The following is a 25,638-nucleotide window of genomic DNA, read 5'->3' as shown; positions in this document are numbered from 1 at the left end:
TCAGAATGGCTGAGTTTATTACATTCAGCGTGTAATGCACAGTGTGATATCAAAGTATCAAAAGTTATTGGCCTTTAATAGCTCTGAAACAATTAACAATTCAGTACATGCACCATTCAAAAATGCCACTGTCTGGAATGAATGAAAGCAAATCCAAAAAATATGGAAATAATCCATGAAAGTTTCTCAAATAATGTCACCTTCAATTTCTATTGTGATGTTTTATTTCACTGAGTCTAGAGTATTAAAAACTCTGAATCTCTATTTATCATATATTGAAAATAAATATTTTCCACTTCCATCTTTTTAATATCCAAATTTTTACAAATATAAACTTAGCTCTAATGTTGCAGGAAATAATAACATTACATCTATTATAAAGGAAACAGTCTTTAAGAAACACACCAGCGTATTAAAGTAGTCAATTCCATTGATCTCCAATTTATTGCTCTTATATAAAAAACAGTTCACAGGCTTTTAAAAAATTGACAAGACTTACAATACATAAAATAATTTTTGCAAGGTTGGCACACATGATTGTGACTCAGTTCTGTATCAAGGCAGAATGCACGCTGCTGAGATTTTTGATGACTGGTAGAGATATGGCTCTTCTTTCCTAACCCTTTCAATGAAAACAGCAGAAAGTCTATTGCTCGGTCTTTGTTTATGTTGTATTTAGAAACTGCTTTCGTCCACCTCTGATCACCTCAAATGGTAGTTTAAAGGTAGTTAAAAAATTACATATTTATACTTAGTTCACTTGTTTAAACATAATCCAATTCTGCTGGAAACAATTTCAGTACATTTTCCTGATACAAAAAAAAGACAATGAATATATAGCCACTGTGTTAAACTCAGTGTTACACATATTACCTTAATTTTATGAAACAGTGCAGCAAAATAAAATTGAAAGCCTTTCTGCTTTCAGGTTTAACATGGAGCAGCCTTGTTTAGCTGCATTAATGGACCCAGTCTTTGGGATTTTTCAGTACCTCTATAATTTCTGCCTCTTTTGTGCCCTTGGCAGGATTATGCATGTATTCCCACCTGCAGGACAAAATCAAACATGGAATATGAATAAAGTGCAGTCATAACACTCAGAAAAAATCCACTAATGTAATAGTTATATTCAGTGCCAGAGTGGTTAACGGGCAGTAATTAACACTTGCAATCTCGTTAAAAGAGTTGAAATAGATTTACAATGACAATTTCATTGGTGAGGTTATGTTGTATCTATTGTTTAAGTACAGGAGCTTCACACCGCTTAATACATTTGAACAAGAAGCCAGACAGTGAGGTGCAGCTTTTGTCATGAAAATGGTGAAGCAGCGCATTGCCGACAGTAACTTGTTGATTCTTGTGCATCTGCCCTCACCTGAAGTTGCTGTGGCATTTGACCTTAAATAAAGCCTCACCATTATTTTGATTGCAACTTTTGATCCAATATTGCAAACTAAAAGTGTGATAAATAGGCTGAAAGTACAATTTCTCACTCCAAAATTGTGTTTGAATTGCCCTCGATCACCATCTCCCTCTATTAGAGCAGACTTGTATGCTAAATCAAAGCATGAGAAACGTTTCTTTTTTGGTGTTTTACGTGCTTCTCTGGTTTCTTGTCCTCTTCCTCTAATCTCCACCCTCCATCATCTTGTCTAAGTTTTGCATCAAAATTCACTTTCTGCTTGCTCCTAACTTAGAATTATGTCATTGAATGGGAGACCTTATCTATCATGTCCCCTCCATTGTCAAAAACACTATCTTATAGTCATTTTAGCATAGCTCAAGAACATAGGTTAGCCATCAGATAAGAGCATTTTTAAAAATATATATTCATTTATGGGAAGTGGGCTTCGCTGGCTGGGCCAGCATTTATTGCTCATCCCTAGTTGCCCTTCAGAAGGTGCTGGTGATCGGCCTTCTAGAACCGATGCAGTCCATGTGGTGTAGGTACACCCACAGTGCTGTTAGGGAGGGAGTGCCAGGATTTTGATCCAGTGACAGTGAAGGAATGGTGATATATTTCCAAGTCAGGATGGTGAGTGACTTGGAGGCGAACTCCCAGGTGGTGGTATTCCCTTCTATCTGCTGCCCTTGTCCTTCTAGATAGTAGTAGTCATGGGTTTGGCAGATGCTGTCTAAGAAGCCTTGGTGAATTCCTGCAGTGCATCTTGTAGATGGTACACACTGCTGCTACTGTGCGTCGGTGGTGGAGTGGGTGGATGTTTATGGATGTGGTACCAATCAAGTGGGCTGCTTTGTTCTGGATGGTGTCAAGCTTCTTGGGTGTTGTGGGAGCTGCACCCATTACACTCCTGACTTGTGCTTTGTAGATGGTGGGCAGGCTTTGGGGAGTCAGGAGGTGAGATACTTATTGCAGAATTTCAAGCCTCTGACCTGCTCTTGTAGCCAATGAGGAGAGGGAACTAAGGAAATAAAGAGGTGATAAAGGAGGGCTATTTGGTTTTGTTAGCAGAAGGAAATAATTTTTTCACAAACAAATCCCCTTCCAACTATGAAATGTATTTTGGGGAATGGGATTTCAGGGTTAGAAATATCAAGACCATCCATAGGTTTCACCTATGAGACAGAATAAGTCTATGAGATAGAATGAGAATACACAGCAGGGACAAATAGCAAAAGTGGTATAAACTTTTTCATATTTTTGTTAGTAATTCAAAATAACTAATCTTTCAGAATCTTGGAGAGTATACATTATGCTAATAGGAAACAGTGTTAATTAAAACCAGCACAACTTCACTTAATCCATCATTATGGATCTAACCCCTTGGCTTAAACGATGTCACTGCATCTCAGTGTAATACCATAAAAGTTAATGGACAAGTGATGGCGAAAATGTGAGTACCCGTGCTGATCCCTTACCTAGCTGTCAGTGGGAGAGACATCAGAATGCTTTCAATCCTCGATCCTGGAGTTGCAAGACCAAACTTTGTTCCTCGGTCATAAACTAGATTGAATTCTACATATCTAAAAGAGAGGTGACAAGAGAAAAAAAGCTAATATTAGGAGCCAGGAAGGCAGTACAGCCATTTCAGGTTATGTCACAGTAATAAAAACAGAAAATGCTGAAAATACTCAGCAGGTCTGGCAGCATCTGTGGAGACAGAAACAGAGTTACGCTTCAGATGAAAGGTCACTGACCTGAAGCTTTAACTCTGTTTCTCTCTCCACAGATGCTGTCTGACCTGCTGAGTACTTCCAGCATTTTCTGTTTTTATTTCTGATTTCCAGAATCTGCAGTATTTTGCTTTTGTATGTCATAATAACGTTAGATTGCAGCAAAATGCAGAGCTATTATCTTCCTGCAAAAATTTAATTGTTTGGTGACGGATAACATAACTAAAATCTATGATAATGGACTATAGCTTTAAAAGCGATTTGCTGAAAATAAATCTGCATCATTTAGAACCATCATTGGCGTCTTTCTGCCTCTCTACTTTCACTACCAGTACACAAAGCTAGGATTTGAAATAATCCTACTGTTAGAGCTGCAAGTTAAGTAACGAGTTAAATATGTTCAAACCAAGTTCGGATCTTAGAAACTGGCATTAAGGAGAAGCTCGTCCAAATGATCGCCAAATAGCACCACCTACTGGAACTCATTTGCATCTGTCTCTTCAGGATTTATTAGATCAATTGTGCACAAGAGAGAACAGTTGTACTCTGAAGGAAAACAGGGAAAGGTCAGTTTGTAGGGTTATGTACTACTTCAGAAAATATTGGTGCAATCCAACCTGATCATGGTCTACAATAAATTGCTTCTTAGGTGAGGTTAAAAGTAAATTTTGGGCCATCTATCTAATGTCTTGCCCTTCCAGCTTCCTTAAAGTCTGATGTCCTCTGCACCAGTGTCTGGAGGATGTACCCTCTAAGCTGCCATGCAGCAATCATGAGGTACTTACAGGCTGTTCACAAGCTGGCCCCTTTTAGGTACCGCACATGTCAGAAAGCAATGACTTACATTTATATAGCGCCTTTCATCACCAGGCATATCGAAGCGCTTCACAGCCAATTAAATGCTTTTTGAAGTGTAGTCACTATTGTAATGTGGGAAGTGGGGCAGCCAATTTGTATATAGCCAGTTCCTACCAACAGTAACATGATAATGACCAGATAATCTGTTTTTTGGATGTTGATTGAGAGATAACTATTAGCCAAGACACCTGGGATAACTCTCCAGCTCTTCTTCGAAATAGTGCCATGGAATCTTTTACATCTGCCCGAGAGAGCAGATGGGACCATGGTTTAATGTCTCAATAGAAAGACAGTATCTCTGACAGTGCGACATTCCCTCAGGTACCACAAATTGAAAAAAACAGGTTCAATACGACAAAGGAAATTTAGGGAGATCATTGCTTTTAGGTCCTGTTGGTTGCTTCCACAGAATTAACCCTGATCATCACCTGCACTACTTCCCTCTGTACGAGGTGCCCTGAAGTTCCAAACAGGGCACCCTCTTCACACAGGCAGCCACACACCCATTTTGCCAGCCATTAAACAGCTGGTTGGGTACCGGTGAAAGTAGAGAGGCAGAAAGAGGCCCATGATGGTTCTAAATGATGCAGATCTATTTTTCCCCACACAATCTGCTTTGTTTCTCCATATTGGCTTTTAATATTTTGCTTCATTTTTGCATGCTATTCCTCCTCCTCCCACAGCCTTGCCAAAGAGGGAATGCACTTAAAATCCATTCTGAAGCCCTACAAAAAAAAAGCTTAAAACAATGTGAGTCACCATATACAACCACTCGCCATCAAATGCCCACATCCCTTTATATTTGGTCTGACAGTTGGATTTTCAAACATTCCCTTTTAGGATGGCTTCCTGTGCAGGCAACTACTAATAATTATTCACATAAATTGCCTCTGGTCAATTTAGTGCATGATTGGTTAGTTTTGCACCAACATATGAAGGAATAGCCTAAAGTTAGCTTGAAGCCGAAAAGTCAGTCGTCATTATAATAAAATTATTTAAAAGTGCATAAGTTACATTTCTCATTATTTTCTATTTATGTATGATGCATTTCAGTTTCTTTTCTTAGCCATTAAGTCCAGTCACGACAATTAAACCGAAAGGCCGCTGATGGGACTTGCAAATATAAATGAAATGATAGTGCGACCACTCCCTACATTCTGGGAAATGGCAGATATCATCAGTGCCTAGAAAGCTTTGGAAAACTCTTGCTAACAGCAACAATTTTCTTTTTAAACTCTAAAAATATTTATGTAGGGAAAAATCTTTATTACTGCTAATGCCTCAACCGTTATTCAAATCTGACTCAGGCCACATACAAACCCAATCGCAATAAATTTACTCGAGATGCCACCCCCATCTCCCCAAGCTTATTAGCCAGTCATGCCACATAAATTACATTTCAGGATTCCATGGCCATTTTCCCAAAGAGAACTTGTAAAGGTTCTTTTCTTGAACCTTCTGGTGTTAGAAATAATGTGTACTCTCATAAGTTTCTAAAAAAAAAAGATAGGTGGTAAAATGTTAAATGGAAAGTTGTTTCTCATATATTATTTTGTCTTGAGTGTTCCAAAAGATACCACAAACTATTATGTTAGAAAAGTGATCTATTTTGGTCTGTGAGGGGGCTTTTTAGAGCATCGGTACCAAGAGGGCTGTCTGGTTTTCAGAAAAAGGGCTGCACAGGCAGGCAAGCAACAAAGGGCATGGGAAGGTCGTAAAAACTGATCACTGCAAGACCGAGAGATTCTGGCTGCCTTGCTGGACAGGGTTATTCTGCTTATGTTAATTTAGACAACCCAAAAAAAAGTGCTGTATGTACGTTCAAGAGGTTATTTACAGCAAAGACAAATTAGCAAGAAACAGGGGCAGGATTTTTCAGTCGGCGTGTGGGGGATGGGCCTGACATGCCGGCGCATAAAATGACGCACAATATCGTCGGGCGTGCGTCCCGATATCATTGCGCTGTCTCACGATGTTTCGCTCGGCGGGCGCGCGCTGCAGTCGGCTATGCACCTGCGGACATTTAAACGGCCCATTAAGGCAGTAATTAATGTAATTGTTAACGCTGCCCGTCCAACCTGAAAGTTGGCGGGCAGGCGAAAAGGCCAGGCGACCTTCACGTTTTTTTAGGAAACCTCATCCATGAGCAGGATGAGCTTTCCTAAAGCTTTTATTAATGAAATAAATAATTTTTCCAAAATATCAAAACATGTCCCATCTCATGTGACACAGTCACACGACAGGACACGTTTAATCAAATTTTTAATCCATTTACTTAATAACTTCAAAAGCTCTTCAATCTCCCTGAGGCACGGAGCTGCCTCAGGGAGATTGAAGCGCTCTTTTGTACTGGCCCTGGCCCTCACTGCCCGCACAGGTAGCGCTGAGCCCTATGGCTCGTGTCTTACACTGGGCGGGCCTTAATTAGCCCACCTGCGTAAAACGGCGACGCGGAGTCAATTGCGGACAGCAGTGGGCTCTGCAACCACCCCACCCACTCACACTGAGCCCGCCCGTCAACTTAAAAATTCAGGCCCATGTGAAAAAAAAACATAGCAGAGACAGGAAGGATAACGGGAGACTGGAAATGAAGACAGCAGGATATAAAAAAAAGGGAAAACTCAAAAAAAAACTTATGTGTTTTCTTTTTAATTTGATATGTGATTTTATATATAAAGTTTCTCACTATGTCCACTCACTGGAAAATATCCCAGTCATTACTGAAGTGAAGAAAGAAAATTTCTCTTCATTTGTTGATGCCCAACAGTGCCTACGCTTCAGAAGTATTTCATTGGCTGAAGAAGCTTGACACGTCAAGAGGACATGAAAGGCACTATATAAATGCAAACTTTTCTTTCTTTCATTCATCACTTTGATAAACTGTGCAGACTGCTCAAGCTCAGATCACTCACTACATCATCACACTCCCATTTGCTTATATGCCTTTCTTTACGCAAAGAAAGAAATTTAAAAAGGTTGCAACATCTTCAGGATGTCCCAAACAATCTATTTGCCAATTTTTTTTGAGGTGTAGATATTGTTGTTTTGCAGGGAATCATAATAGCCAATGTGCAAAGTTTGCAAATTAAAAATGAATAGTTCATTTGGTTTGATGTCAAATATTGGCCAGAGCACAAAGACAACTTCCCTTACTCCAAATAATACCATGGAATCTATTAAAACCACCTGGAACCATAGTTTAATACCTCATGTTAAAGATGGCTTCTACAACTGTAAGTATTCCCTCAGTACTGCACTAAAGTATTGCCCTGTTATTTTCTCTTGGTGCTACCCTCTCATTAAGATAGTAGTGCCTGGCTAGAATAAGCATGAGGCATGAAAGGCAAGGATGGGATGATCTTCACAGTCACTTTTGTGGCACAGTATGGCTGACTGTTAGATAATTTTGTGCAATACAAATTTGCCACTGCCTCTTGTAAATCATAGTTTATGCACAACATCCCTTGGGCAACTCCAGATGAGTGTGCCTCTTCCTTGAGAAAGGTAGAAGTGGAAAAGCTGTTTCCTCCAGCTGGGGATTGGACTCTTTGTTAAAATCGCACTGGGGTCCCAATTGCACCAGCATTACATAATTAACAGGGCCTTTGGCTGCCTGTAGGAAACATTTCCAACCCCTTCTAAAACCTGGAAGTTGAATTGGACATGACTGAGGTGTGAACAAGGAGACTAGAAATCCGCCTCTCTTTTGGCTCCCCGGCCTGCACTGTTCTCGTTGGGCACGAGGAGGTTAAAATAAGCATGGATGGTCCCATTTCTTAAATATTCTTCCTTTCACCTACTTGGATTTGAATTTCGATGTGAAATTTAGCTTTAACTCGGAGCTCTCTTGCAGAGAAACGACATCTGATGGAATTTTCTCCACAGCTCACGATGAATTTGTTTCCCCAGGAGAGAAGGAGGAAGCACATGAGCAGCATTAATTCTCCTATAAAAAGGAGACTGGCAACTGCAGATATGCAACTAAAGGTTCTCCTGAAAATGATTATTAAGTGAACTTAAAACATATATTCACAGCATTTTCATTATCATAGCAACTAGTGTGTGAACAATGGTTCTCTGCAGCTGTGAAAGGTCCAGCGCTTGGACCATTTTAATACATTTTGGCCTCCATGCCTGTGCATGACAAACTCATCCTCAAATTACCACAAAGTGAACAAACAATAAGCTTCTGCCATAGGTGATATTTTTTCTTAAAGGATTTCACTCAACCCACCTGCCTCGCCGAAGTTGTTGCCATGCTTTTTCTCCTGGTGTATAGGAATCATGCAGGTGTTTCTTCACAATGGGGATATAGCAAGGAACCACAGCCTTAGCGCAGCTATGTACAAATTTGAACAGGTTTCCTGCTGAGGGGGAATCCAAGTCATCAAAAAATATGCCACCCACTCCTCTCCGCTCCCCGCGATGTTTGATGTAAAAATAATCATCACACCTTTATTTGGGACAATAGGAGGAGGAAAGAAAAACTGTTACAATATGCATTAATATACTTTTCTAATTCCACCCCCACCCCCTCAAAAATGTCACACATTTATCAAGTGTACAGCTTGATCATTATTTTATTAACTCTGGGCTATTGAAGAAATAGCACCAAAATTAAAGATAATATTTGATATTTATTCTCAAAACATTGCAAGATAATTGGAACACATGTAAAGACCCAAACATGTCTTTATTTACAACACAAACTTTGAAGAAATCTATTCATGCACAGGTCCCACAGTGTCTGGTCTTCATACACAGCTACCAAAGTAAAACACCATGGTATGGAGCAGACATAAACATAATATGGCTTAGACCATAAGACCATAAGACATAGGAGCAGAAAATAGGCCAATCAGCCCATCGAGTCTCCTCCACCATTCAATCATGGCTGATAAGTTTCTCAACCCCATTCTCCCGCATTCTCTCCTTTGATCCCCTTAACAATCAAGAACCTATCTATCTCAGTCTTAAATACACTCAATGACCTGGCCTCCACAGCCTTCTGTGGCAATGAATTCCACAGGATTCACCGCTCTCTGGCTAAAGAAGTTTCTGCTCATCTCTGTTCTAAAAGGTCTTCCCTTTACTCTGAGGCTGTGTCCTCGGGTCCTAGTCTCTCCTACTAATGGAACCATCTTCCCCACGTCCACTCTATCCAGGCCTTTCAGTATTCTGTAAGTTTTAATCAGACGCCCCCCTCATCCTTCTAAACTCCATCGAGTATAGACCCAGAGTCCTCAAATGTTCTTCATATGTTAAACCTTTCATTCCTGGGATCATTCTCGTGAACCTCCTCTGGACCCTCTCCAGGGCCAGCACATCCTTCCTGAAATACGGGGTCCAAAATTGCTCACAATATTCTAAATGTGGTCTGACCAGAGCCTTATAAAGCCTCAGCAGCACATCCCTGCTTTTATATTCTAGTCCTCTCGAAATAAATGTCAACATTGCATTTGTCTTCCTGACTACCGACTCAACCTGCAAGTTAACCTTAAGAGACTCCTGGAGTAGGACTACTAAGTCCCTTTGCACTCCAGATTTCTGAATTCTCTCCCCATTTAGAAAATAGTCCATGCCTCTATTCTTCCTACCAAAGTGCATGACCTCACACTTCCCCACGTTGTATTCCATCTGCCACTTCTTTGCCCATTCTCCTAACCTGTCCAAATCCTTCTGCAGCCTCCCCGCCTCCTCAATATTCCCTGTCCCTCCACCTATCTTTGTATCATCTGCAAACTTAGCCAGGATGCCCTCAGTTCCTTCATCTAGATCATTAATGTATAAAGTGAAAAGTTGTGGTCCCAACACTGACCCCTGCGGAACTCCACTAGTCACCGGCCGCCATCCTGAGAAGGACCCCCTTATCCCCACTCTCTGCCTCATGCCAGACAGCCAATCTTCTATCCATGCTAATACCTTGCCTCTAATGCCATGGGCTCTTATCTTATTGAGCAGCCTCCTGTGCGGCACCTTGTCAAAGGCCTTCTGAAAAGTCCAAGTAGATAACATCCATTGGCTCTCCTTTGTCTAACCTACTTGTTACCTCCTCAAAGAATTCTAACAGATTTGTCAGGCATGACCTCCCCTTGATGAAACCATGCTGACTTTGCCCGATTTTACCATGCACTTCCAAGTATTCTGAAATCTCATCCTTAATAATGGACTCTAAAATCTTACCAACGACCGACGTCAGGCTAATCAGCCTGTAATTTCCTGTCTTTTGCCTCACACCCTTCTTAAACAGGGGATTACATTAGCGATTTTCCAGTCCTCTGGGACCCTCCCTGACTCCAGTGATTCCTGAAAGATCACCACTAATGCCTCCACTACCTCTTCAGTTATCTCCTTCAGAACTCTGGAGTGTAATCCATCTGCTCCAGGTGATTTATCCACCTTCAGATCTTTCAGTTTTCCTAGCACCTTCTCCTTGGTAATGGCCACCATACTCACCTCTGCCCCCTGACTCTCTTGAACTTTGGGGATGTCACTTGTGTCTTCCACTGTGAAGACTGACGCAAAGTACCTATTCAGTTCCTCCGCCATTTCTTTGTTCCCCACTACTACTTCTCCAGCGTCATTTTCCTGTGGCCCAATGTCCACTTTTGCCTCTCTCTTACCCTTTATATATCTAAAAAAACTCTTGCAATCTTCTTTTATATTACTGGCTAGTTTACCCTCATATTTAATCTTATTTCTTTTTTAGTTGTCCTCTGTTGGTCTTTGTAGGCTTCCCAATCCCCTGGTTTCCCACTGCTCTTCGCCGCATTGTATGCTTTCTCTTTAGCTTTTATGCTGTCCCTGACTTCCCTTGTCAGCCATGGTTGCCTCGTCCTCCCTTTAGTATGCTTCTTCTTCCTATGGATGAATTTTTGCTGTGTCTCCCAAATTACTACCAGAAACTCCTGCCATTGCTGTTCCACTGTCTTTCCTGCTAGGTTCAGCTCCCAGTCAATTCTGGCCAGCTCCTCCCTCATGCCTGTGTAGTTGCCTTTATTCAACTGTAATACCGTTACATCTGATTCCAGCTTTTTCCTCTCAAATTGCAGGGTAAATTCTTTCATATTATGGTCACATCCTCCTACGGGTTCCTTCCCGTTAAGCTCCCTTATCAAATCTGCCTTATTACACATTACTAAATCTAGAATTGCCTGTTCCCTAGTGGGCTGTACCACAAGCTGCTCCAAAAAGCCATCTTGTAGACTTTCCACAAATTCCTTTTCTTGGGATCCACTACCAACCTGATTTTCCCAGTCTACCTGCATATTGAAATCCCCCATGATCACTGTAACTTTGCCTTCCTTACACATCTTTTCTATTTCCTGGTATATCTTGTTACCCAGATCCTGACTACTGTTCGGAGGCCTGTACATAACTCCCATTATGAATTTTTTTACCTTTGCAGTTCCTCAACTCTACGCACACAGATTCTACAGCATCTGACCCTACATCATTTCTTGCTACCGATTTAATTTCATGTCTTACTAACAAAGCAACCCCACCTCCTCTACCAACCTGCCTATCTTTTCGATAAACTCAGTAGGTCTGACAGCACCTGCGGAGGGGAAGATAGTTAATGTTTCGAGTCTGTATGACTCTTCATTTGCTTTTATCCTTTTAAATGCTTCTTTACTAACCACCTCAACAATTCCCGGTGGTAGAATATTCCAGGTAAAGAAGTTTCTTCTAAATTCCTTATTGGTTAGGAGTACCTTACATTTATGGCATTAAAGCTATTGTACCCACATTATTTTTGCAAAACTGTACATCCCTTTGTATCAAAACCAAGACTAAAACTGTAAAATAAAAATCTCCGCAGACACAGTTTCTCTTTAAAAAAAAAAACCCAACCATCTGCACTTCTGCCTATTCTAGTGCAGGGGTACTGGCAGGTTGGTGCCATACATTTCCAGTGCTGACTGACCACTGATACTCAAACATGAGATTCCCAATGGAAAACCTTTTGCACACTCTCTAAAATGACTTGGGGCAAATTGCACAAAGGCAGATTTTTTTTTTATTCATTAGATGTGGGCATCACTGCCTATCTCTAACTGTCTTTGTTCAGAGGGCATTTAAGAGTCAACCACATTGCTCTGGAGTCACATGTACGTCAGACTAGGTAAGGACACCAGATTTCCTTCCCTAAAGCCAGATAGGTTTTTACAATAATTGACATGGTCATCTTTAGACTTTTAATTAATTAATTTTTATTGAATTCAAATTCCACCATCTGCTGTCCCCAGAGCATTATCCTGAGTTTCTGGATTACTAGTCCAGCGACAACACCACTAGGCCATCACCTCCCTGAAGATGTAATGGTAGTTGTGACAGGCAATCCCCCTCCGCACAGGGAGCGCATAGCGCTTCCTGGTGGATGTCATGCAGGGCAGGCCTTAATTGGCCCACCCACGTAAAACGGCGGTGCGTCCGCACGCTCCTGCTCCTGACCTTCCCTCTGCCCCTGACGGGGAAAAATTCTTCCCTAGGTGTTTCCTGCCATCAGGAATGATGGCAGAATTTGAAGAGGACGCAGTAATGAGCAGAGACCCCGCATCATGAAACTCTGCCAATTTTTCCCATTGGGTGGGCCCAATCAAAAAACCCTGGCTTTGGAGCCAGACTTTGCAAACTATGGGATGCACAAGAACCACGTAACTGCCTTGTCACCAGTTATTATGAGTCAAGCAATCAGGTTTGAACAGAGTGGCCCACCCACTACAAAATGACAAGTAATTGATAAAAATGCCAGGAACTGCGCTATAATCCTTTTGAGTGCCTCTGATAAGAGCTCCTCCGTCCAAAGTCATTGTGATCTGCCTTCACATACAGAAGTTCAGGCATAATCTTACAAGTTACAAAAAATGTTCAGTCATTCAGCTGACTTTTATCAATGTGTCGGGGTTGCAAAACTTCAGGCTTGAAGGTTAACCTAAACCTTCCCGCGTTTGCAAATGTGGTTTTGAGTCTTAAACAAGCCTAAAGAGGGCAGCTTTGCCAGAAACAATGTGAAGATATTCATAATACATTGGCCCAGATTTTACAGTATAAATAACAGTAAGACTATCAAGTACTGTTATTAAATTGCAAATCTGAAAGCATGTCTGCAGTGAAATGCGGATATCAAGAAGTTGCTGTGCCTCTAGAAGTCATGCAATACCACTCAGCACCTAAACGCATAGACCAGCATGAATTTGCTGTACTGAAGAGATGTAGACACACTACACTCATCAGAACAATTTGAGACTTGATATTACAGTGTAAGTACATTTTTAAATGTGTGACAAAACTTAATCATTACCAAGCTACCACGCTGGGTAATAAGGCACCCCACCTTTTTCTGATAGATTCAAAGGAAAATATCTTTGAAATACAAAATGACCATGTCAAAGAAAATTCAAATATTTGTCCAAAGATCAAAAAATCTGTTAATCAAGCATTCACAAATAAAACTCACAAGGGACTTGTATTTGAACCAAATGATTCTGAAGCTCCTTCTCATGCCACCACAACTGATTTCTAATTTGCTCATCTTTACGTTTCTCCTTTTCTAGGACTTCTTTTCCTGCCCTCACTCAATTCCGATTAAGATAGCCAACTGGTCCATATGCCTTTTGAGCCTTTGTAAAGCCCTTATGAATTTTTGCCTCATGCTGCCAGTTATCTTAAAGGTACAATCTCCCAGTCTCTTGATTACGTTACTCTTCTGCACAAGGCCAGGGCTGTACAGGAAGTTTTGATTATTTATGCACATAAACTCACAACACTTCTTCCAAGCTTTGCACATTAGCATTTAGACATTCTGAAGGAATTTCAACATGACTAAAAAATCTACCTTATTGTTTTGTTAAAAAAAGAAAAATGCAACATCTTCGATAGTACTCACCATTTTTTAAAAGTTGGATAATAACTTCGATCGTGCTTGTCGCAGGCTTCCTTGAGGGTCTTGTGAAAATGGATAGCATCATCTTTATTCAGGTAGGTAGGGGTAAGGTCCGTACCCCCACCAAACCACCATGATTTGTGACCTATTAAATAAGGTTGCTTAAAGCTTAAGCTGTAGCTAGACAGCAAGATTTATGTTATATTTACAACATTATTCACTTTGTGAGAGCGAGCCTGTAACTTTGTGGTAGTAATTGCACCACTGAGACAGAAGCTGAAGGTCCCCCCTGAGTCTCACTATTGTCAGCTCCAGCAAATAGAGACTAGAACTTGGGAACTAAATACTAGAGTGGCGTCCAGTGGGGCAGTCGATTAAGGACAGAGTGTGCAGCAGCTCAGCGGTATTCCCATCTCAGGGTTTGAAAGGTTGAGTTTGAGCCCACTCCAGACAGTCATGGTCAGAAAAGACTGGCCACAAGTACTGTACTGTCAGCCAGTGGGTTAGTTGAGTCTGATGGGTTCAGGTGACAGCCCTTCCACTGCACCCCCTCATCACCAGCCTTAGTTGCAGCGCACCTAGGAGAAGGTACTTCAAAGATAAAGACAAAGAAATGAGAAACAACCTTGACTACTCTTTCCTAGTAAGTGACTTTAGAATCTCATGAGACTTGAGTTAGGACCTGCCCTAGGAAAGAACACAATGGACAGACTTTATATATAACTGCAAAGTTTTAAACAACTGCTCAAATACAATTGAACTTTGTTCTATAACAGTTAGTTGTTTGGGCTATTTTAAACTGAATTGAATTACATGTCCCTTTTTGAGACAAACTAAGTTTAAAAACAATGACTATAAAAAGCTTAGAGCTACAAAATTAGCCTTTATGGAGGGTGTGGTGAGGGCGGCTGATTTAATCTCATGGGCATGAATGATGTATTGGTAGGTCTGTCTATCTGTCTGACCCTCAATGTATGATCTGAAATGTTTTAGAGTCAAACCATATATTTTTTCCTGTCCCCACACATGGAATATGTAACATTGCCCTCTGCTTTATTGACCTTTTCACACTTAAGCATAAGGAGATTGTTAGACCACATTATACCAACAATGCTCAGGATTGTTTTCATAAAAAATCTAGTCTAATAACACATGGGCAGAATTTAATGCCCCCACCCTCCCCAATGGAGACTCACTGCCTTTCTGCCTCAACCTGATTAAGTCCAGGGCAGAAAGGCTTGCAGTTGGCCTTCCCGCCTGGATGTTAATTGAGGTCTTTAGGTGGGTAATTAATGCCTGCTTAAGGGCCTCATCTCACTGCCATTGGTATTCAACCCTGTTTGGTTGCTTGCAGCCCACAAAGGGGGAGGCCCCTCATTCAAAGGCACTCAGTATCAGGGGCCCTCTGAGAGCCATCCACGTGCCGTTTCCTCCAAATCCCTTCCCACTCCCCCATCACTGGCAACCCTCTCCCTGAAATCCCATCCCATCCTCAATTACCTTTCTCCAGGAATCCCTGTAGAGACCCCACTCCTGGTGGCGCTGCCAGTAATAGAGAGGTACCGACCTCCAACTGGCAATGACTCTCGAGAGCGGGATTTCTGCCTGACTGTGCTGCAATTAAATGTCCCCTAGAGTCTCAGCGGCAGGGTTCCCACTGTCAATTAACGATTTAAATACTGTGGCTCCCAGAGATCATGCTGGCGGGGGTACTCCTATTTTTGGTGATAGACATCGGGCTCTGCAGCTCTCATTAAATTCCACCCCATACGTGTAACATCACGTTATTGTCCCAGTTTGCTGCCACAAAAGCAACCCAAGGATACGATATTGTTGGAAACCATATTGCTACATACCTACATGTAAGAGTAATTTACTATTTATCGAACATATAGAATATTTAAAATGGACACTTACCATCTGCGTCTTCAATTTCAAAGTATCTGTAGTTGAAATGGATGGTCGGAATGTGAGGATTCTTGGGATGGATCACTGAACTCACTCCCATAGCACAAAATGGCAGATGTCCTGCATCCCAAAATACACAATATCCTTAAGTGACGGAGCTATATTCACAGTGTTAATTAAATGTTTGCTTCCATACCCTGCAGCAACGTTAGAACCTTGAGGTACCCTTTGAACCATTGTATATTTGTCAAACTGGGGCTGCAGAACTCATCTTACTTACACTGTAGAATGAATTGTACAATGGCAACTTGGGAGCAACTGCACATGTTCAAATTTCTGTATATGGAGTAGTTTGAAAGATGTAATTGTGACAGGTCATTGGACCTTCTTCACTTGCAAGAGAGAGCATGTACCGGCATGGACAGGAATATCCCTCTGTTGGCCGGCACAGGTGGCCTAAATGATCAAGGCCATAACAAATGGCAGCATTTTGCCAGTGACAGATAAACAAACAGTTGAACAGCAGCCTTCAAGGTGGTTGCCTTCTCCTCTGGCACAAATAGCACTGAGTCATTCTTATTACAGGTACAGTGCCTTAAATCCGGCAACCGGGGGACCAAGGCCACGCTGGATTTCGGATATTGCCAGATTTCGGGTTGGGACCGTTTGGGTCAAGCAGGTTAGGTGGAGTCAAGGGTTGCTTGGAATATGTGACAGAGTGGCGTGCAAAGCCGAAAGATAGTCTGGCGCACACTGCGCCAATGCAGCACCTAGCCGAATTGTCCTAAGTTCTTTTTTCATAATTTTACTTAATTAAATTAATTTTATTTAATTAAATTTGATGCACATAACATTATAAAAGTGTCTGGTTTTTGGAAAGCTGGATTTGAGACACTGTACCCATCTAGCGCTGCCATCGAAATGGGGGCTGCTGATGAGCTCAGTGCTCCGATCTAAAAGAACATAAATCTATATAAAGAAAAAAGACCAAAGGGAGGACAGAAAAGAGAAAGAACAAGGGAAGGAGAGAGTGTGTGAAAGAGAAAGGAGATGAAGGCGAAGATTGCAACACGAAGAGCAGGACAGCATTCACCCCAAGTCATAACCTATCTCAAATGGCTAAATATCCTAGAGGAAATTATTTTTGGAATTCTTAGGGAGTAATATGGACTTAGGGTTATAGTGTAAAACTGGAAATATTAGTTCAATAGCAATGACTCCCTACTTCCTCACAATGAAAAAAGAATGAATTAAGAGCGTGTGACTCGATTAATGCACTAAATTCCAACTGATGAGAGCTTGAGGAAACGGTGAATAGTTGCACTAAAGTTCCTTTTGTCTTTTTAATTCAGATTCCAAGGGCTCTTTGTCTAGTTTTATCTGGTGCTCCATTGGGCTATAGAACATTGGCTTAACAACTTAAATGCCAGGAGCCAGCTCATAGTCACTGGGGTCACGCTATCCAAGTTCAAATAAAAACAATATACAAGCCTATAAGCCAAGGGAAATTCAGAGTTTAAGCCTTTAGAATGGAGAGAATCCTTTCTATGGGCAACTGAAACCCATGGTTAAGGAAACAATAAACTTCAGTAGACAACACTCTTGAGGATCCATGGGATCTACTGCACAGGACTTTTGGAACCCATTATGCTTGTTTTTATTGCCACAATTAAAAATCAATTTCTCCATTAAGATGGTCAACATTTGAATTGGAGACAACAATCAATGGGTATCAGTTTACAGAGAGAAAAAAAACAAGAATTGTGGCATGTCACCCAAAACACTAATAAAAATCCTGAAATCCAAGGTAATAAAACATAATGTAATTTACTTAGGTCACCCTGAAGCAGCAGAATTGATGATAGGCTTTTATTTAAGGCTATTTTACACCATTTTGAGTTAACATTTTTGGGAGGATGGGTGTGAATCTGCTTTTGTGAAGCTGTTTATCAGCTTTTCCAATTGTTGTAGGTTGGCATGTAAGGGAGAATTAGAAGCAAGCAAACAGTGGGTGTGGCAGAGAGTGCAGAAGAAACGTATAGAAAAAGTGTAAGAACTCAAAGAGAAAGAGCCCAAGTGAGCCTGAAGACACGAGAAAGAAAGAATTTTAAATAACATATGCCAAAGGCAAATGCCAGGATGGCTGAATCAGATTTTTAGCCTGTGATTCCCCTCTTACCGTCTTTCGATTTCAACGATTTTCCTCTGCTTCTCATCTGTTTAGCAGCTTCCTCTGAAAGGTTACCAAATACAACAGAAACATTGACCCCAGCTTTCTCAAATACTTTGCCATCTTGAAGTACACAGCTTATACCGCCACCACCTGCAATAATAATAAAAGAAGTGTAAACCTCAAACAAACATCAATCAACACTTAAAGAATTGTTTTAAATCTCGAAAGGAATGGGGCTAGGTGGAGAGGAACTTTTTCTGCTGCTGGAGGAGTCCAGAACAGGACACAACCTTAAAATCAGAGCAAGGCCATTCAGGACAGTAGTTAGGAAACATTTCGTCAAAAGGATCAGAATCACAGGATCACAGAGTGCAGAAGAGGCCCATCGAGTCTGCACCGACATGTGAGAAACACCTGACCTACCTACCTAATCCCATTTACTAGTACTTGGCCCATAGCCTTGAGTGTTATGACGTACCAAGTGCTCATCCAGGCTCTTTTTAAAGGATGTGAGGCAATCCGCCTCCACCACCCTCCCAGGCAGCGCATACCGTCACCACCCTCTGGGTAAAAAAGTTTTTCCTCACATCCCCGCTAAACCTCCTGCCCCTCACCTTGAACTTATGTCCCCTCGTGACTGACCCTTCAACTAAAGGGAACAGCTGCTCCCTATCCACCATGTCCATGCCTCTCATAATCTTGTACACCTCGATCAGGTCGCCCCTCAGTCTTCTCTGCTCCAACGAAAACAACCCAAGTCTATCCAACCTCTCTTCATAACTTAAATGTTTCATCCCAGGCAACATCCTGGTGAATCTCCTCTGCACCCCCTCCAGTGCAATCACATCCTTCCTATAATGTGGCGACCAGAAGTGCGCACAGTACTCCAGTTGTGGCCTCACCAAAATTCTATACAACTCCAACATGATATCCCTACTTTTGTAATCTATGCCTCGATTGATAAAGGCAAGTGTCCCATATGCCTTTTTCACCACCCCACTAACATGCCCCTTCACCTTCAGAGGCGACACACACACCAAGGTCCCTTTGTTCCTCAGAACTTCCTAGTGTCATGCCGTTCTTTGAATACTTCCTTGTCAAATTACTCCTTCCAAAGTGTATCACCTCACACTTTTCAGGGTTAAATTCCACCTGCCCCTTATCTGCCCATTTGACCATCCCATCTATATCTTCCTGTAGCCCAAGACACTCAAACACATTGTTAACCACCTGGCCAATCTTTGTGTCATCCGCAAACTTACTAATCTTACCCCCCACATAGTCATCTATGTCGTTTATATAAATGACGAATAATAGGGGACCCAGCACAGATCCCTGTGGTACGCCATTGGGCACTGGCTTCCAGTCACTAAAGTATCCCTCTGTCTCCTACAACTAAGCCAATTTTGAATCCACCTTATCAAATTACCTTGTATCCCATGTGCACTTGCCTTCTTTATAAGTCTCCCATGTGGGACCTTGTCAAAGGCTTTGCTGAAGTCCATATAAACTACATCAACTGCACTACCCTCATCTACACACCTGGTCACCTCCTCAGAAAATTCAATCAAATTTATTAGGCATGACCTCCCTCTGACAAAGCCATGCTGACTATCTCTGATCAAGCCTTGCCTCTCTAAGTGGAGATAGATTCTCTCCTTCAGAATTTTCTCCAGTAGTTTCCCTACTGCTGACGTGAGACTCACTGGCCTGTGGTTCTCTGGCTTATCTCTACAACCCTTCTTAAATAATGGAACCACATTAGCTGTTCTCCAGTCCTCTGGCACCTCCCCCGTGGCCAGAGAGGAATTAAAAATTTGGGTCAGAACCCCTGCCATCCCCTCCCTTGCCTCTCTCAGCTGCCTGGGACACAAATCATCCGGACCTGGAGATTTGTCCACTTTTAAGCCTGCCAACACCTCCAATACATTATCCTCCCTATATCAATGTGCTTAAGAACCTCGCAGTCTCTCTCCCCGAGTTCGATACCTTCATCCTCATTCTCTTGGGTGAAGACGGATGTGAAGTATTCATTCAACACTCTATCAACATCCACTGGCTCCACCCATAGACTGCCCTCTTGGCCCCTAATGGATCCTACACTTTCCCTGGTTATCTGGCCAATAGAATATCTTGGGATTCTCCCTACTTTTACCAGCCAGAACTTTCTCATATCCCCTCTTTGCTCACCTAATTGCTTTCTTAAGCTCCACCCTGCACTTTCTGTACTCCACTAATGCCTCTGCTGATTTGCTTCCCTTGTACCTGCTAAAAGCCTCTCTTTTCCTTCTCATCGTATCCTGAACATCTCTGGACTTGTTACTCCTTCCTATCACCCTAGACCGAACATGTTGAGCCTGTACCCTTCCCATTTCCTTTTTGAATGCCCCCCACTGCTCCTCTGTAGATTTCCCCACAAGTAGCTGTTCCCAGTCTACCTTGGCCAGATCCTGCCTTATTGTACTAAAATCCGCTCTTCCCTAATCCAAGACATTTTTTGCAACTTGTCTATTTCTTTGTCCAAAACAAGCTTAAATTGTACCATGTTGTGGTCGTTATCACTAAAATGCTCCCCCACCACCATCTCAGCCACCTGTCCAGATTCATTCCCTAGAATTAGGTCCAGCACTGCACTGTCCTTTGTTGGACCCTCTACATATTGACCTAAAAAGTTCTCCTGTTCACATTTCAAGAAATCAACTCCATCCAAGCCCTTAACACTATGTCTATCCCAATTAATGTTGGGAAATTTGAAATCACCTAATATAATTACCCTATTGTTATCATTTTTACACACCTCCCCAAATTGTGCACATATTTGCTCAATTTCCCACTGACCATCTGGGGGTCTATAATAAACACCTAACAATGTGGTTGCCCCTTTTTTATTCTTAAGCTCTACCTACAAAGCTTCATTCGATGTCCCCTCCAAGATATCATTTCTCCTTACTGCAGTAACTGACTCCTTAACTAATAATGCAATGCCTCCTCCTCTTTTATCCCCTCTCCTGTCTCGCCTGAAGATTCTATATATACCTATAATGCTCCTGGCATTAAAGTAGAGGCCATACAGCCTTGCCTTACTCCCTTGAAATTTAATGCAGCTGTACTCCCTCTGACTTGATGGGAGATGTATGAAACTCTCTCCCACAAAAAACCGCAGATCATAGCTCAATTGTTTTTATAGTAAATAAAAGTGACCCACACTGAAGGCTGCCTGGAACATCGCTCAGCACAACGTTCCAGTCTGGGAAAATTTTCCTTCAGCACTGATCTTTACTTTTAACTTCCAAATATCTCTTTATCTGTGTAACCACATTCTTAGTTCCATGATCCATTAACTTCATTTCAAATCTCTTACGTGGTTCCTTATCAAATGATTTTGAAGCTGCTTATATATAACATCCGCTACATTGCCTTTTGCTGTTCTTTCTGTTATTTCTAGAGAGTTCTATTCGATTGCTGAAGCTCAAGCTGCCTGTTAGAAATCCATGACTGCCCTGGTTAGCTTATGATTTTCTCCAACTGCTTAGGAATTACATCCCATATCATAAAACATTAGAAAGCAGAAAACAAGCCCTGGATTGCTACACACATGCACTGGCAGAATGGAAAATAGATTGTTTGATTTGGTGAGGTAAACTAATGTAAATTACATGGGATTACACCAAATTAGGCAACACTGCACAACTGGATTAGGCTCCAAGTGAGCCTACTCCCACCCTATCAGCATAAATTTCCCTTGCTTTTCTTTGCCTTGTGCTTATCTAACTTCCCCTTAAATGTATTTTTTATTCATTCCTGGGATGTGGGGTGTTGCTGGCTGGGCCAGCATTTGTTGCCCAACCCTAACTGCTCTTGAGAAGGTGCTGCTTTCTTGAACTGCTGCAGTCCATGCAACGTAGGAACACCCACAGCACTGTTAGGAAAGGAGTTTGAGGATTTTGACCCAGTGACAGTGAAGGAACGGCGATTTTTTCCAAGTCAGGATGGTGTGTGACTTATAGGGGAACTTGCAGGTGGTGGTGTTCTCATACATCTGCTGCCCTTGTTCTTCTAGTTGGAAGAGCTCGCAGGTTTGGAAGGTGCTGTCGAAGGAGTCTTGCCGAGTTGCTGCAGTGCATCTTGTAAACAGTGCATGCTGCTGCCACTGTGCGTCGATGGTGGAGCGAGTGAATGTTTAAGGTGGTGGATGAGGTGCCAATCAAGCAGCTGCTTTGCCCTGGGTGGTGTTGAGCTTCTTAAGTGTTATGGGAGCTGCACTCACCCAGGCAAGAGGAAAGTACTCTGCCACACTCCTGACTTTGCCTTAAAGATGATGGGCAGGCTTTGGGAAGTCAGGAAGTGAATTATTATCCACAGGATTCCCAGCCTCTGAATGGTCTTGTAGCCACAACACTCATATGGGTAATCCAGCTTGGCTTCTGGTCAATAGTAACCCCCAGGATATGGATAGTGGAGAATTCAGCCATGGTAATGCTATTGAAGGTCAATGGGAGATGGTTAGATTCTCTCTTGTTGAAGATGGTCATTGCCTGGCACTTGTGTGGTGCAAATATTACTTGCCACTTATCAGTCCAAGCCTGGATATTGTCCAGGTCTTGCTGCATTTGGACGTGGACTGCTTCAGTACCTGAGGGGTCATGAATGGTGCTGAACATTGTGCAATCATCAGCAAACATACCTACTCCTGACCTTATGATAGGGAAGATCATTGATGAAAAAGGTGAAGATGGTTGAGCCTAGGGTACTACCCTGAGGAACTCCTGCAGCAATTTCCCAGGACTGAGGTGATTGACCTCCAACAACCACAACCATCTTCCCTTGTGTTAGGTATGACTCCAACCAGTGGAGATTTTTCCCCCCAATTCCCATTGACTCCAGTTTTGCTAGGGCTCCTTGATGTCAAGGGCAGTCACTCTCACCTCACCTCTGGCGTTCAGCTCTTTTGTCCATGTTTGGATCAAGGCTGTAATGAGGTCAGGAGCTGAGTGACCCTGGCGGAACCCAAACTGAGCATCTGTGAGTAGATTATTGCTGAGTAAGTGCCATTTGATTATCAATAGTCGACTGATGGGGTGGTTATCCTACTTTTTTTTGTGGCGAGGATGTACCTGGACAATTTTCCACATTGCCATGTAGATGCGAGTATTGTAGCTGTACTGGAACAGCTTGGCCAGAGTATGGCTAATTCTGGTGCACAATTCTGCAGTACTATTGCCAGAATGTTGTCAGAGCTTATAGCCTTGGCACTATCCAGGCGTTACTTGATATCAGGTGGGGTGAATCGAGATGGCTGATGATAGCTGTGATGCTGGGGACCTCAAGAGGAGGCCGAGATGGATCATTCACTCGGCACTCCTGGCTAAAGAGGGCCCAAATGCTTCAGCCTTATCTTTTGCACTGATGTGCTGGGTCTCCCATCATTGAAAATTGGGATATTTGTGGAGCCTCCTCCGTGAGTGAGTTGTTTAATTGTCCATCACCATTCATGACTGGATGTGGCAGGACTGCAGTGCTTAGATCTAATCCATTAGTTGTGGGATTGCTTATCTCTGCCTACTGCATGCTGCTTATGCTGGTTGGTATGTAAGTAGTCCTGTGTTATAGCTTCACCAGGTTGACATCTCATTTTAAGGTATGCCTGGTGCTGCTCCTGGCATGCCCCCTGCACTCCTCATTGAACCAGGGTTGATCCCCTGGCTTGATGGTAATCATAGAGTGCTGGGCCATAAGGTTACAGATTGTGTTTGAGTATAACTCTGCTGCTGCTGATGGCCCACAGCACCTCATGGATGCCCAGTTTTGAGTTGCTAGATCTGTTCAAAATCTATCCCACACAACACGATGGAGGATATCCTCAATGTGAAGGCGGGACTTCATCTCTCCAACCATTGTGCGGTGGTCAATCTTACCCATACTGTCATGGACAATTTCTCCAAAATTACCTTTAACTGGTTTAACGTAAAAATAAATGAAAATGATCAAAATAACTACACCAATCAAGATAAAAGCAAAATATTGGGGATGCTGGAAATCTGAAACAAAAACAAAAATAGCTGGAGAAACTCAGGTCTGACAGATCTGCGGAGAGGAACACAGTTAACGTTTCGAGTCTGTATGACTCAAGGTTTGCTCTCCTGAAAAGTTGAGCATACATTTGTTAACAGGACAGTTTCTTCCGCTTCATTCACTGACAGCGGGTGTTGCGCCACAACTTCCTCTACTGTACTCCAAAAAAAAATCATGTGTATTTGCACGTACACGGACATACACTGGGAAACGTTTACCTTCTTTACGGTGCCATCGGTCGACTTTGAACGGCTTACCGCCGTCAACTTCAGCCAAGGCTTTGCAAACATCAGCCTGAACATCCATGATCAGCAATTCCATCTTAGTCCTCATGTCATCCTTATTTTCCAGCAGTCTGTTGACGTCGGTCACCGGATCCGACATGAAGTGTTTGCACTTTTGCAACATTTCATCCAGCGCTTGCTGGTCCCGCTCGGCCGGTGCTAGCACGCTTTTCGCAGCCATCACAGCCCGGCTGCGGGTGAGCCCAAAGCCGCTCACGGTCGCCCCAACCAGCACAGCGCTGCCAACCACCAGGAACGGCTTAAAAAAGCCGCCCCCCGGTGAGATCTTACGAACGCCGCCCCCGGTAAGCCATCTCACCCCCGGGAAGCCGTGGCGAGCGGCGGCAGCGGCTCCTCCTTCAATAAACAAGACGCAGCCCGGCCGCCGCGCTGTAGCTTTGCTCAGGGAGAACCCGATGCGGCTTCCACAGCGACCGAGAGCTGACAGTGCGACAAGCTGGGACATGGCTACAGTCTGGCACGCGCTCCTCCCGATGACATAACGTTCCAATCCCGGGGACAATGCCAAAGAATTGCCCCCCCCACCCCGGCAGCTCGCGGCCCAGCTTCCTAATGTTACACGACAGGGGAGGACCGAGAGGGCGGGGCCAGGAGACGGCACCACCCTCGGGCTCGGGGGGAGGAGAAGCGCATGGGCAACCGGGCTGTCTGCTGGGGTTTGTAGTTTGATTTAGCAAGTGTATAAATATTTTTTAAAATCTTGCATTTACACAAGCCTCCTTTCCTCAAAATAAAAGCCCCGTGGTCTGAAATCCCCTGGTCTGCTGGGACACACGCCACACCCTATAAACTGACCACCACAGCCGCACCTCTTCCATTGTGCACCTCCTGGCTGACTGCAAACAAAATCCTCCCTCCCTAACAGCACTGTGGGTGTACCTACACCGCATGGACTGCAGCAGTTCAAGAAGGCAGCTCACCACCACCTTCTCAAGGGGCAATTAGGGATTGGCAATAAATTCTGGTCCAGCCAGCGATGCCCACATCCCGGGAACAAATTTTTTAAAAAACTCACCAATTGCAAACTGGTAATTGACCAGAGTGAAGTCCCAATTTTCAACTTTCCGCAGAATATCTGGGCAACCCTAAACCGCTTGAGGATGGGCCAGGAAATATGTGGCTACTTGCTCCACAAGTGGATGAGGAACAGCTCAAATTGTGACTGGCCTTCTAAGTCAGACCATCATCCACATACTGAACGTCTGCCCTTAGCATCACTGCCATTGAATGTGTTGTTAACCTCGACATCGAACTATAACTGCTTTCCCAGCTGTATGAATAAAAAAACTAGTTTAGCCCCG

The 25,638-nt window shown here is 42.8% G+C and overlaps 1 protein-coding gene across 1 annotated transcript; it reads right to left on the bottom strand.

Annotated features, from left to right (window-relative positions):
• cpox (coproporphyrinogen oxidase) lies at window positions 1-24,915 on the bottom strand. Its single transcript, XM_041211381.1, has 7 exons — window positions 24,251-24,915; window positions 17,967-18,110; window positions 15,797-15,907; window positions 13,883-14,024; window positions 8,228-8,446; window positions 2,881-2,985; window positions 1-1,047 (listed from the first exon to the last, which is right to left on the bottom strand). Exons 1-7 carry the CDS (start codon window positions 24,780-24,782, stop codon window positions 960-962), a joined length of 1,341 nt encoding a protein of 446 aa, XP_041067315.1. The 5' UTR covers window positions 24,783-24,915; the 3' UTR covers window positions 1-959.
• Between the last annotated feature and the right edge of the window lie 723 nt (window positions 24,916-25,638).

This window comes from Carcharodon carcharias, chromosome 18, assembly GCF_017639515.1.
Source record: "Carcharodon carcharias isolate sCarCar2 chromosome 18, sCarCar2.pri, whole genome shotgun sequence".
NCBI lineage: Eukaryota > Metazoa > Chordata > Chondrichthyes > Lamniformes > Lamnidae > Carcharodon > Carcharodon carcharias.
The sequence above is the reverse complement of the archived record's forward strand: the minus strand, read 5'-3'. Positions and strand labels throughout refer to the sequence as shown.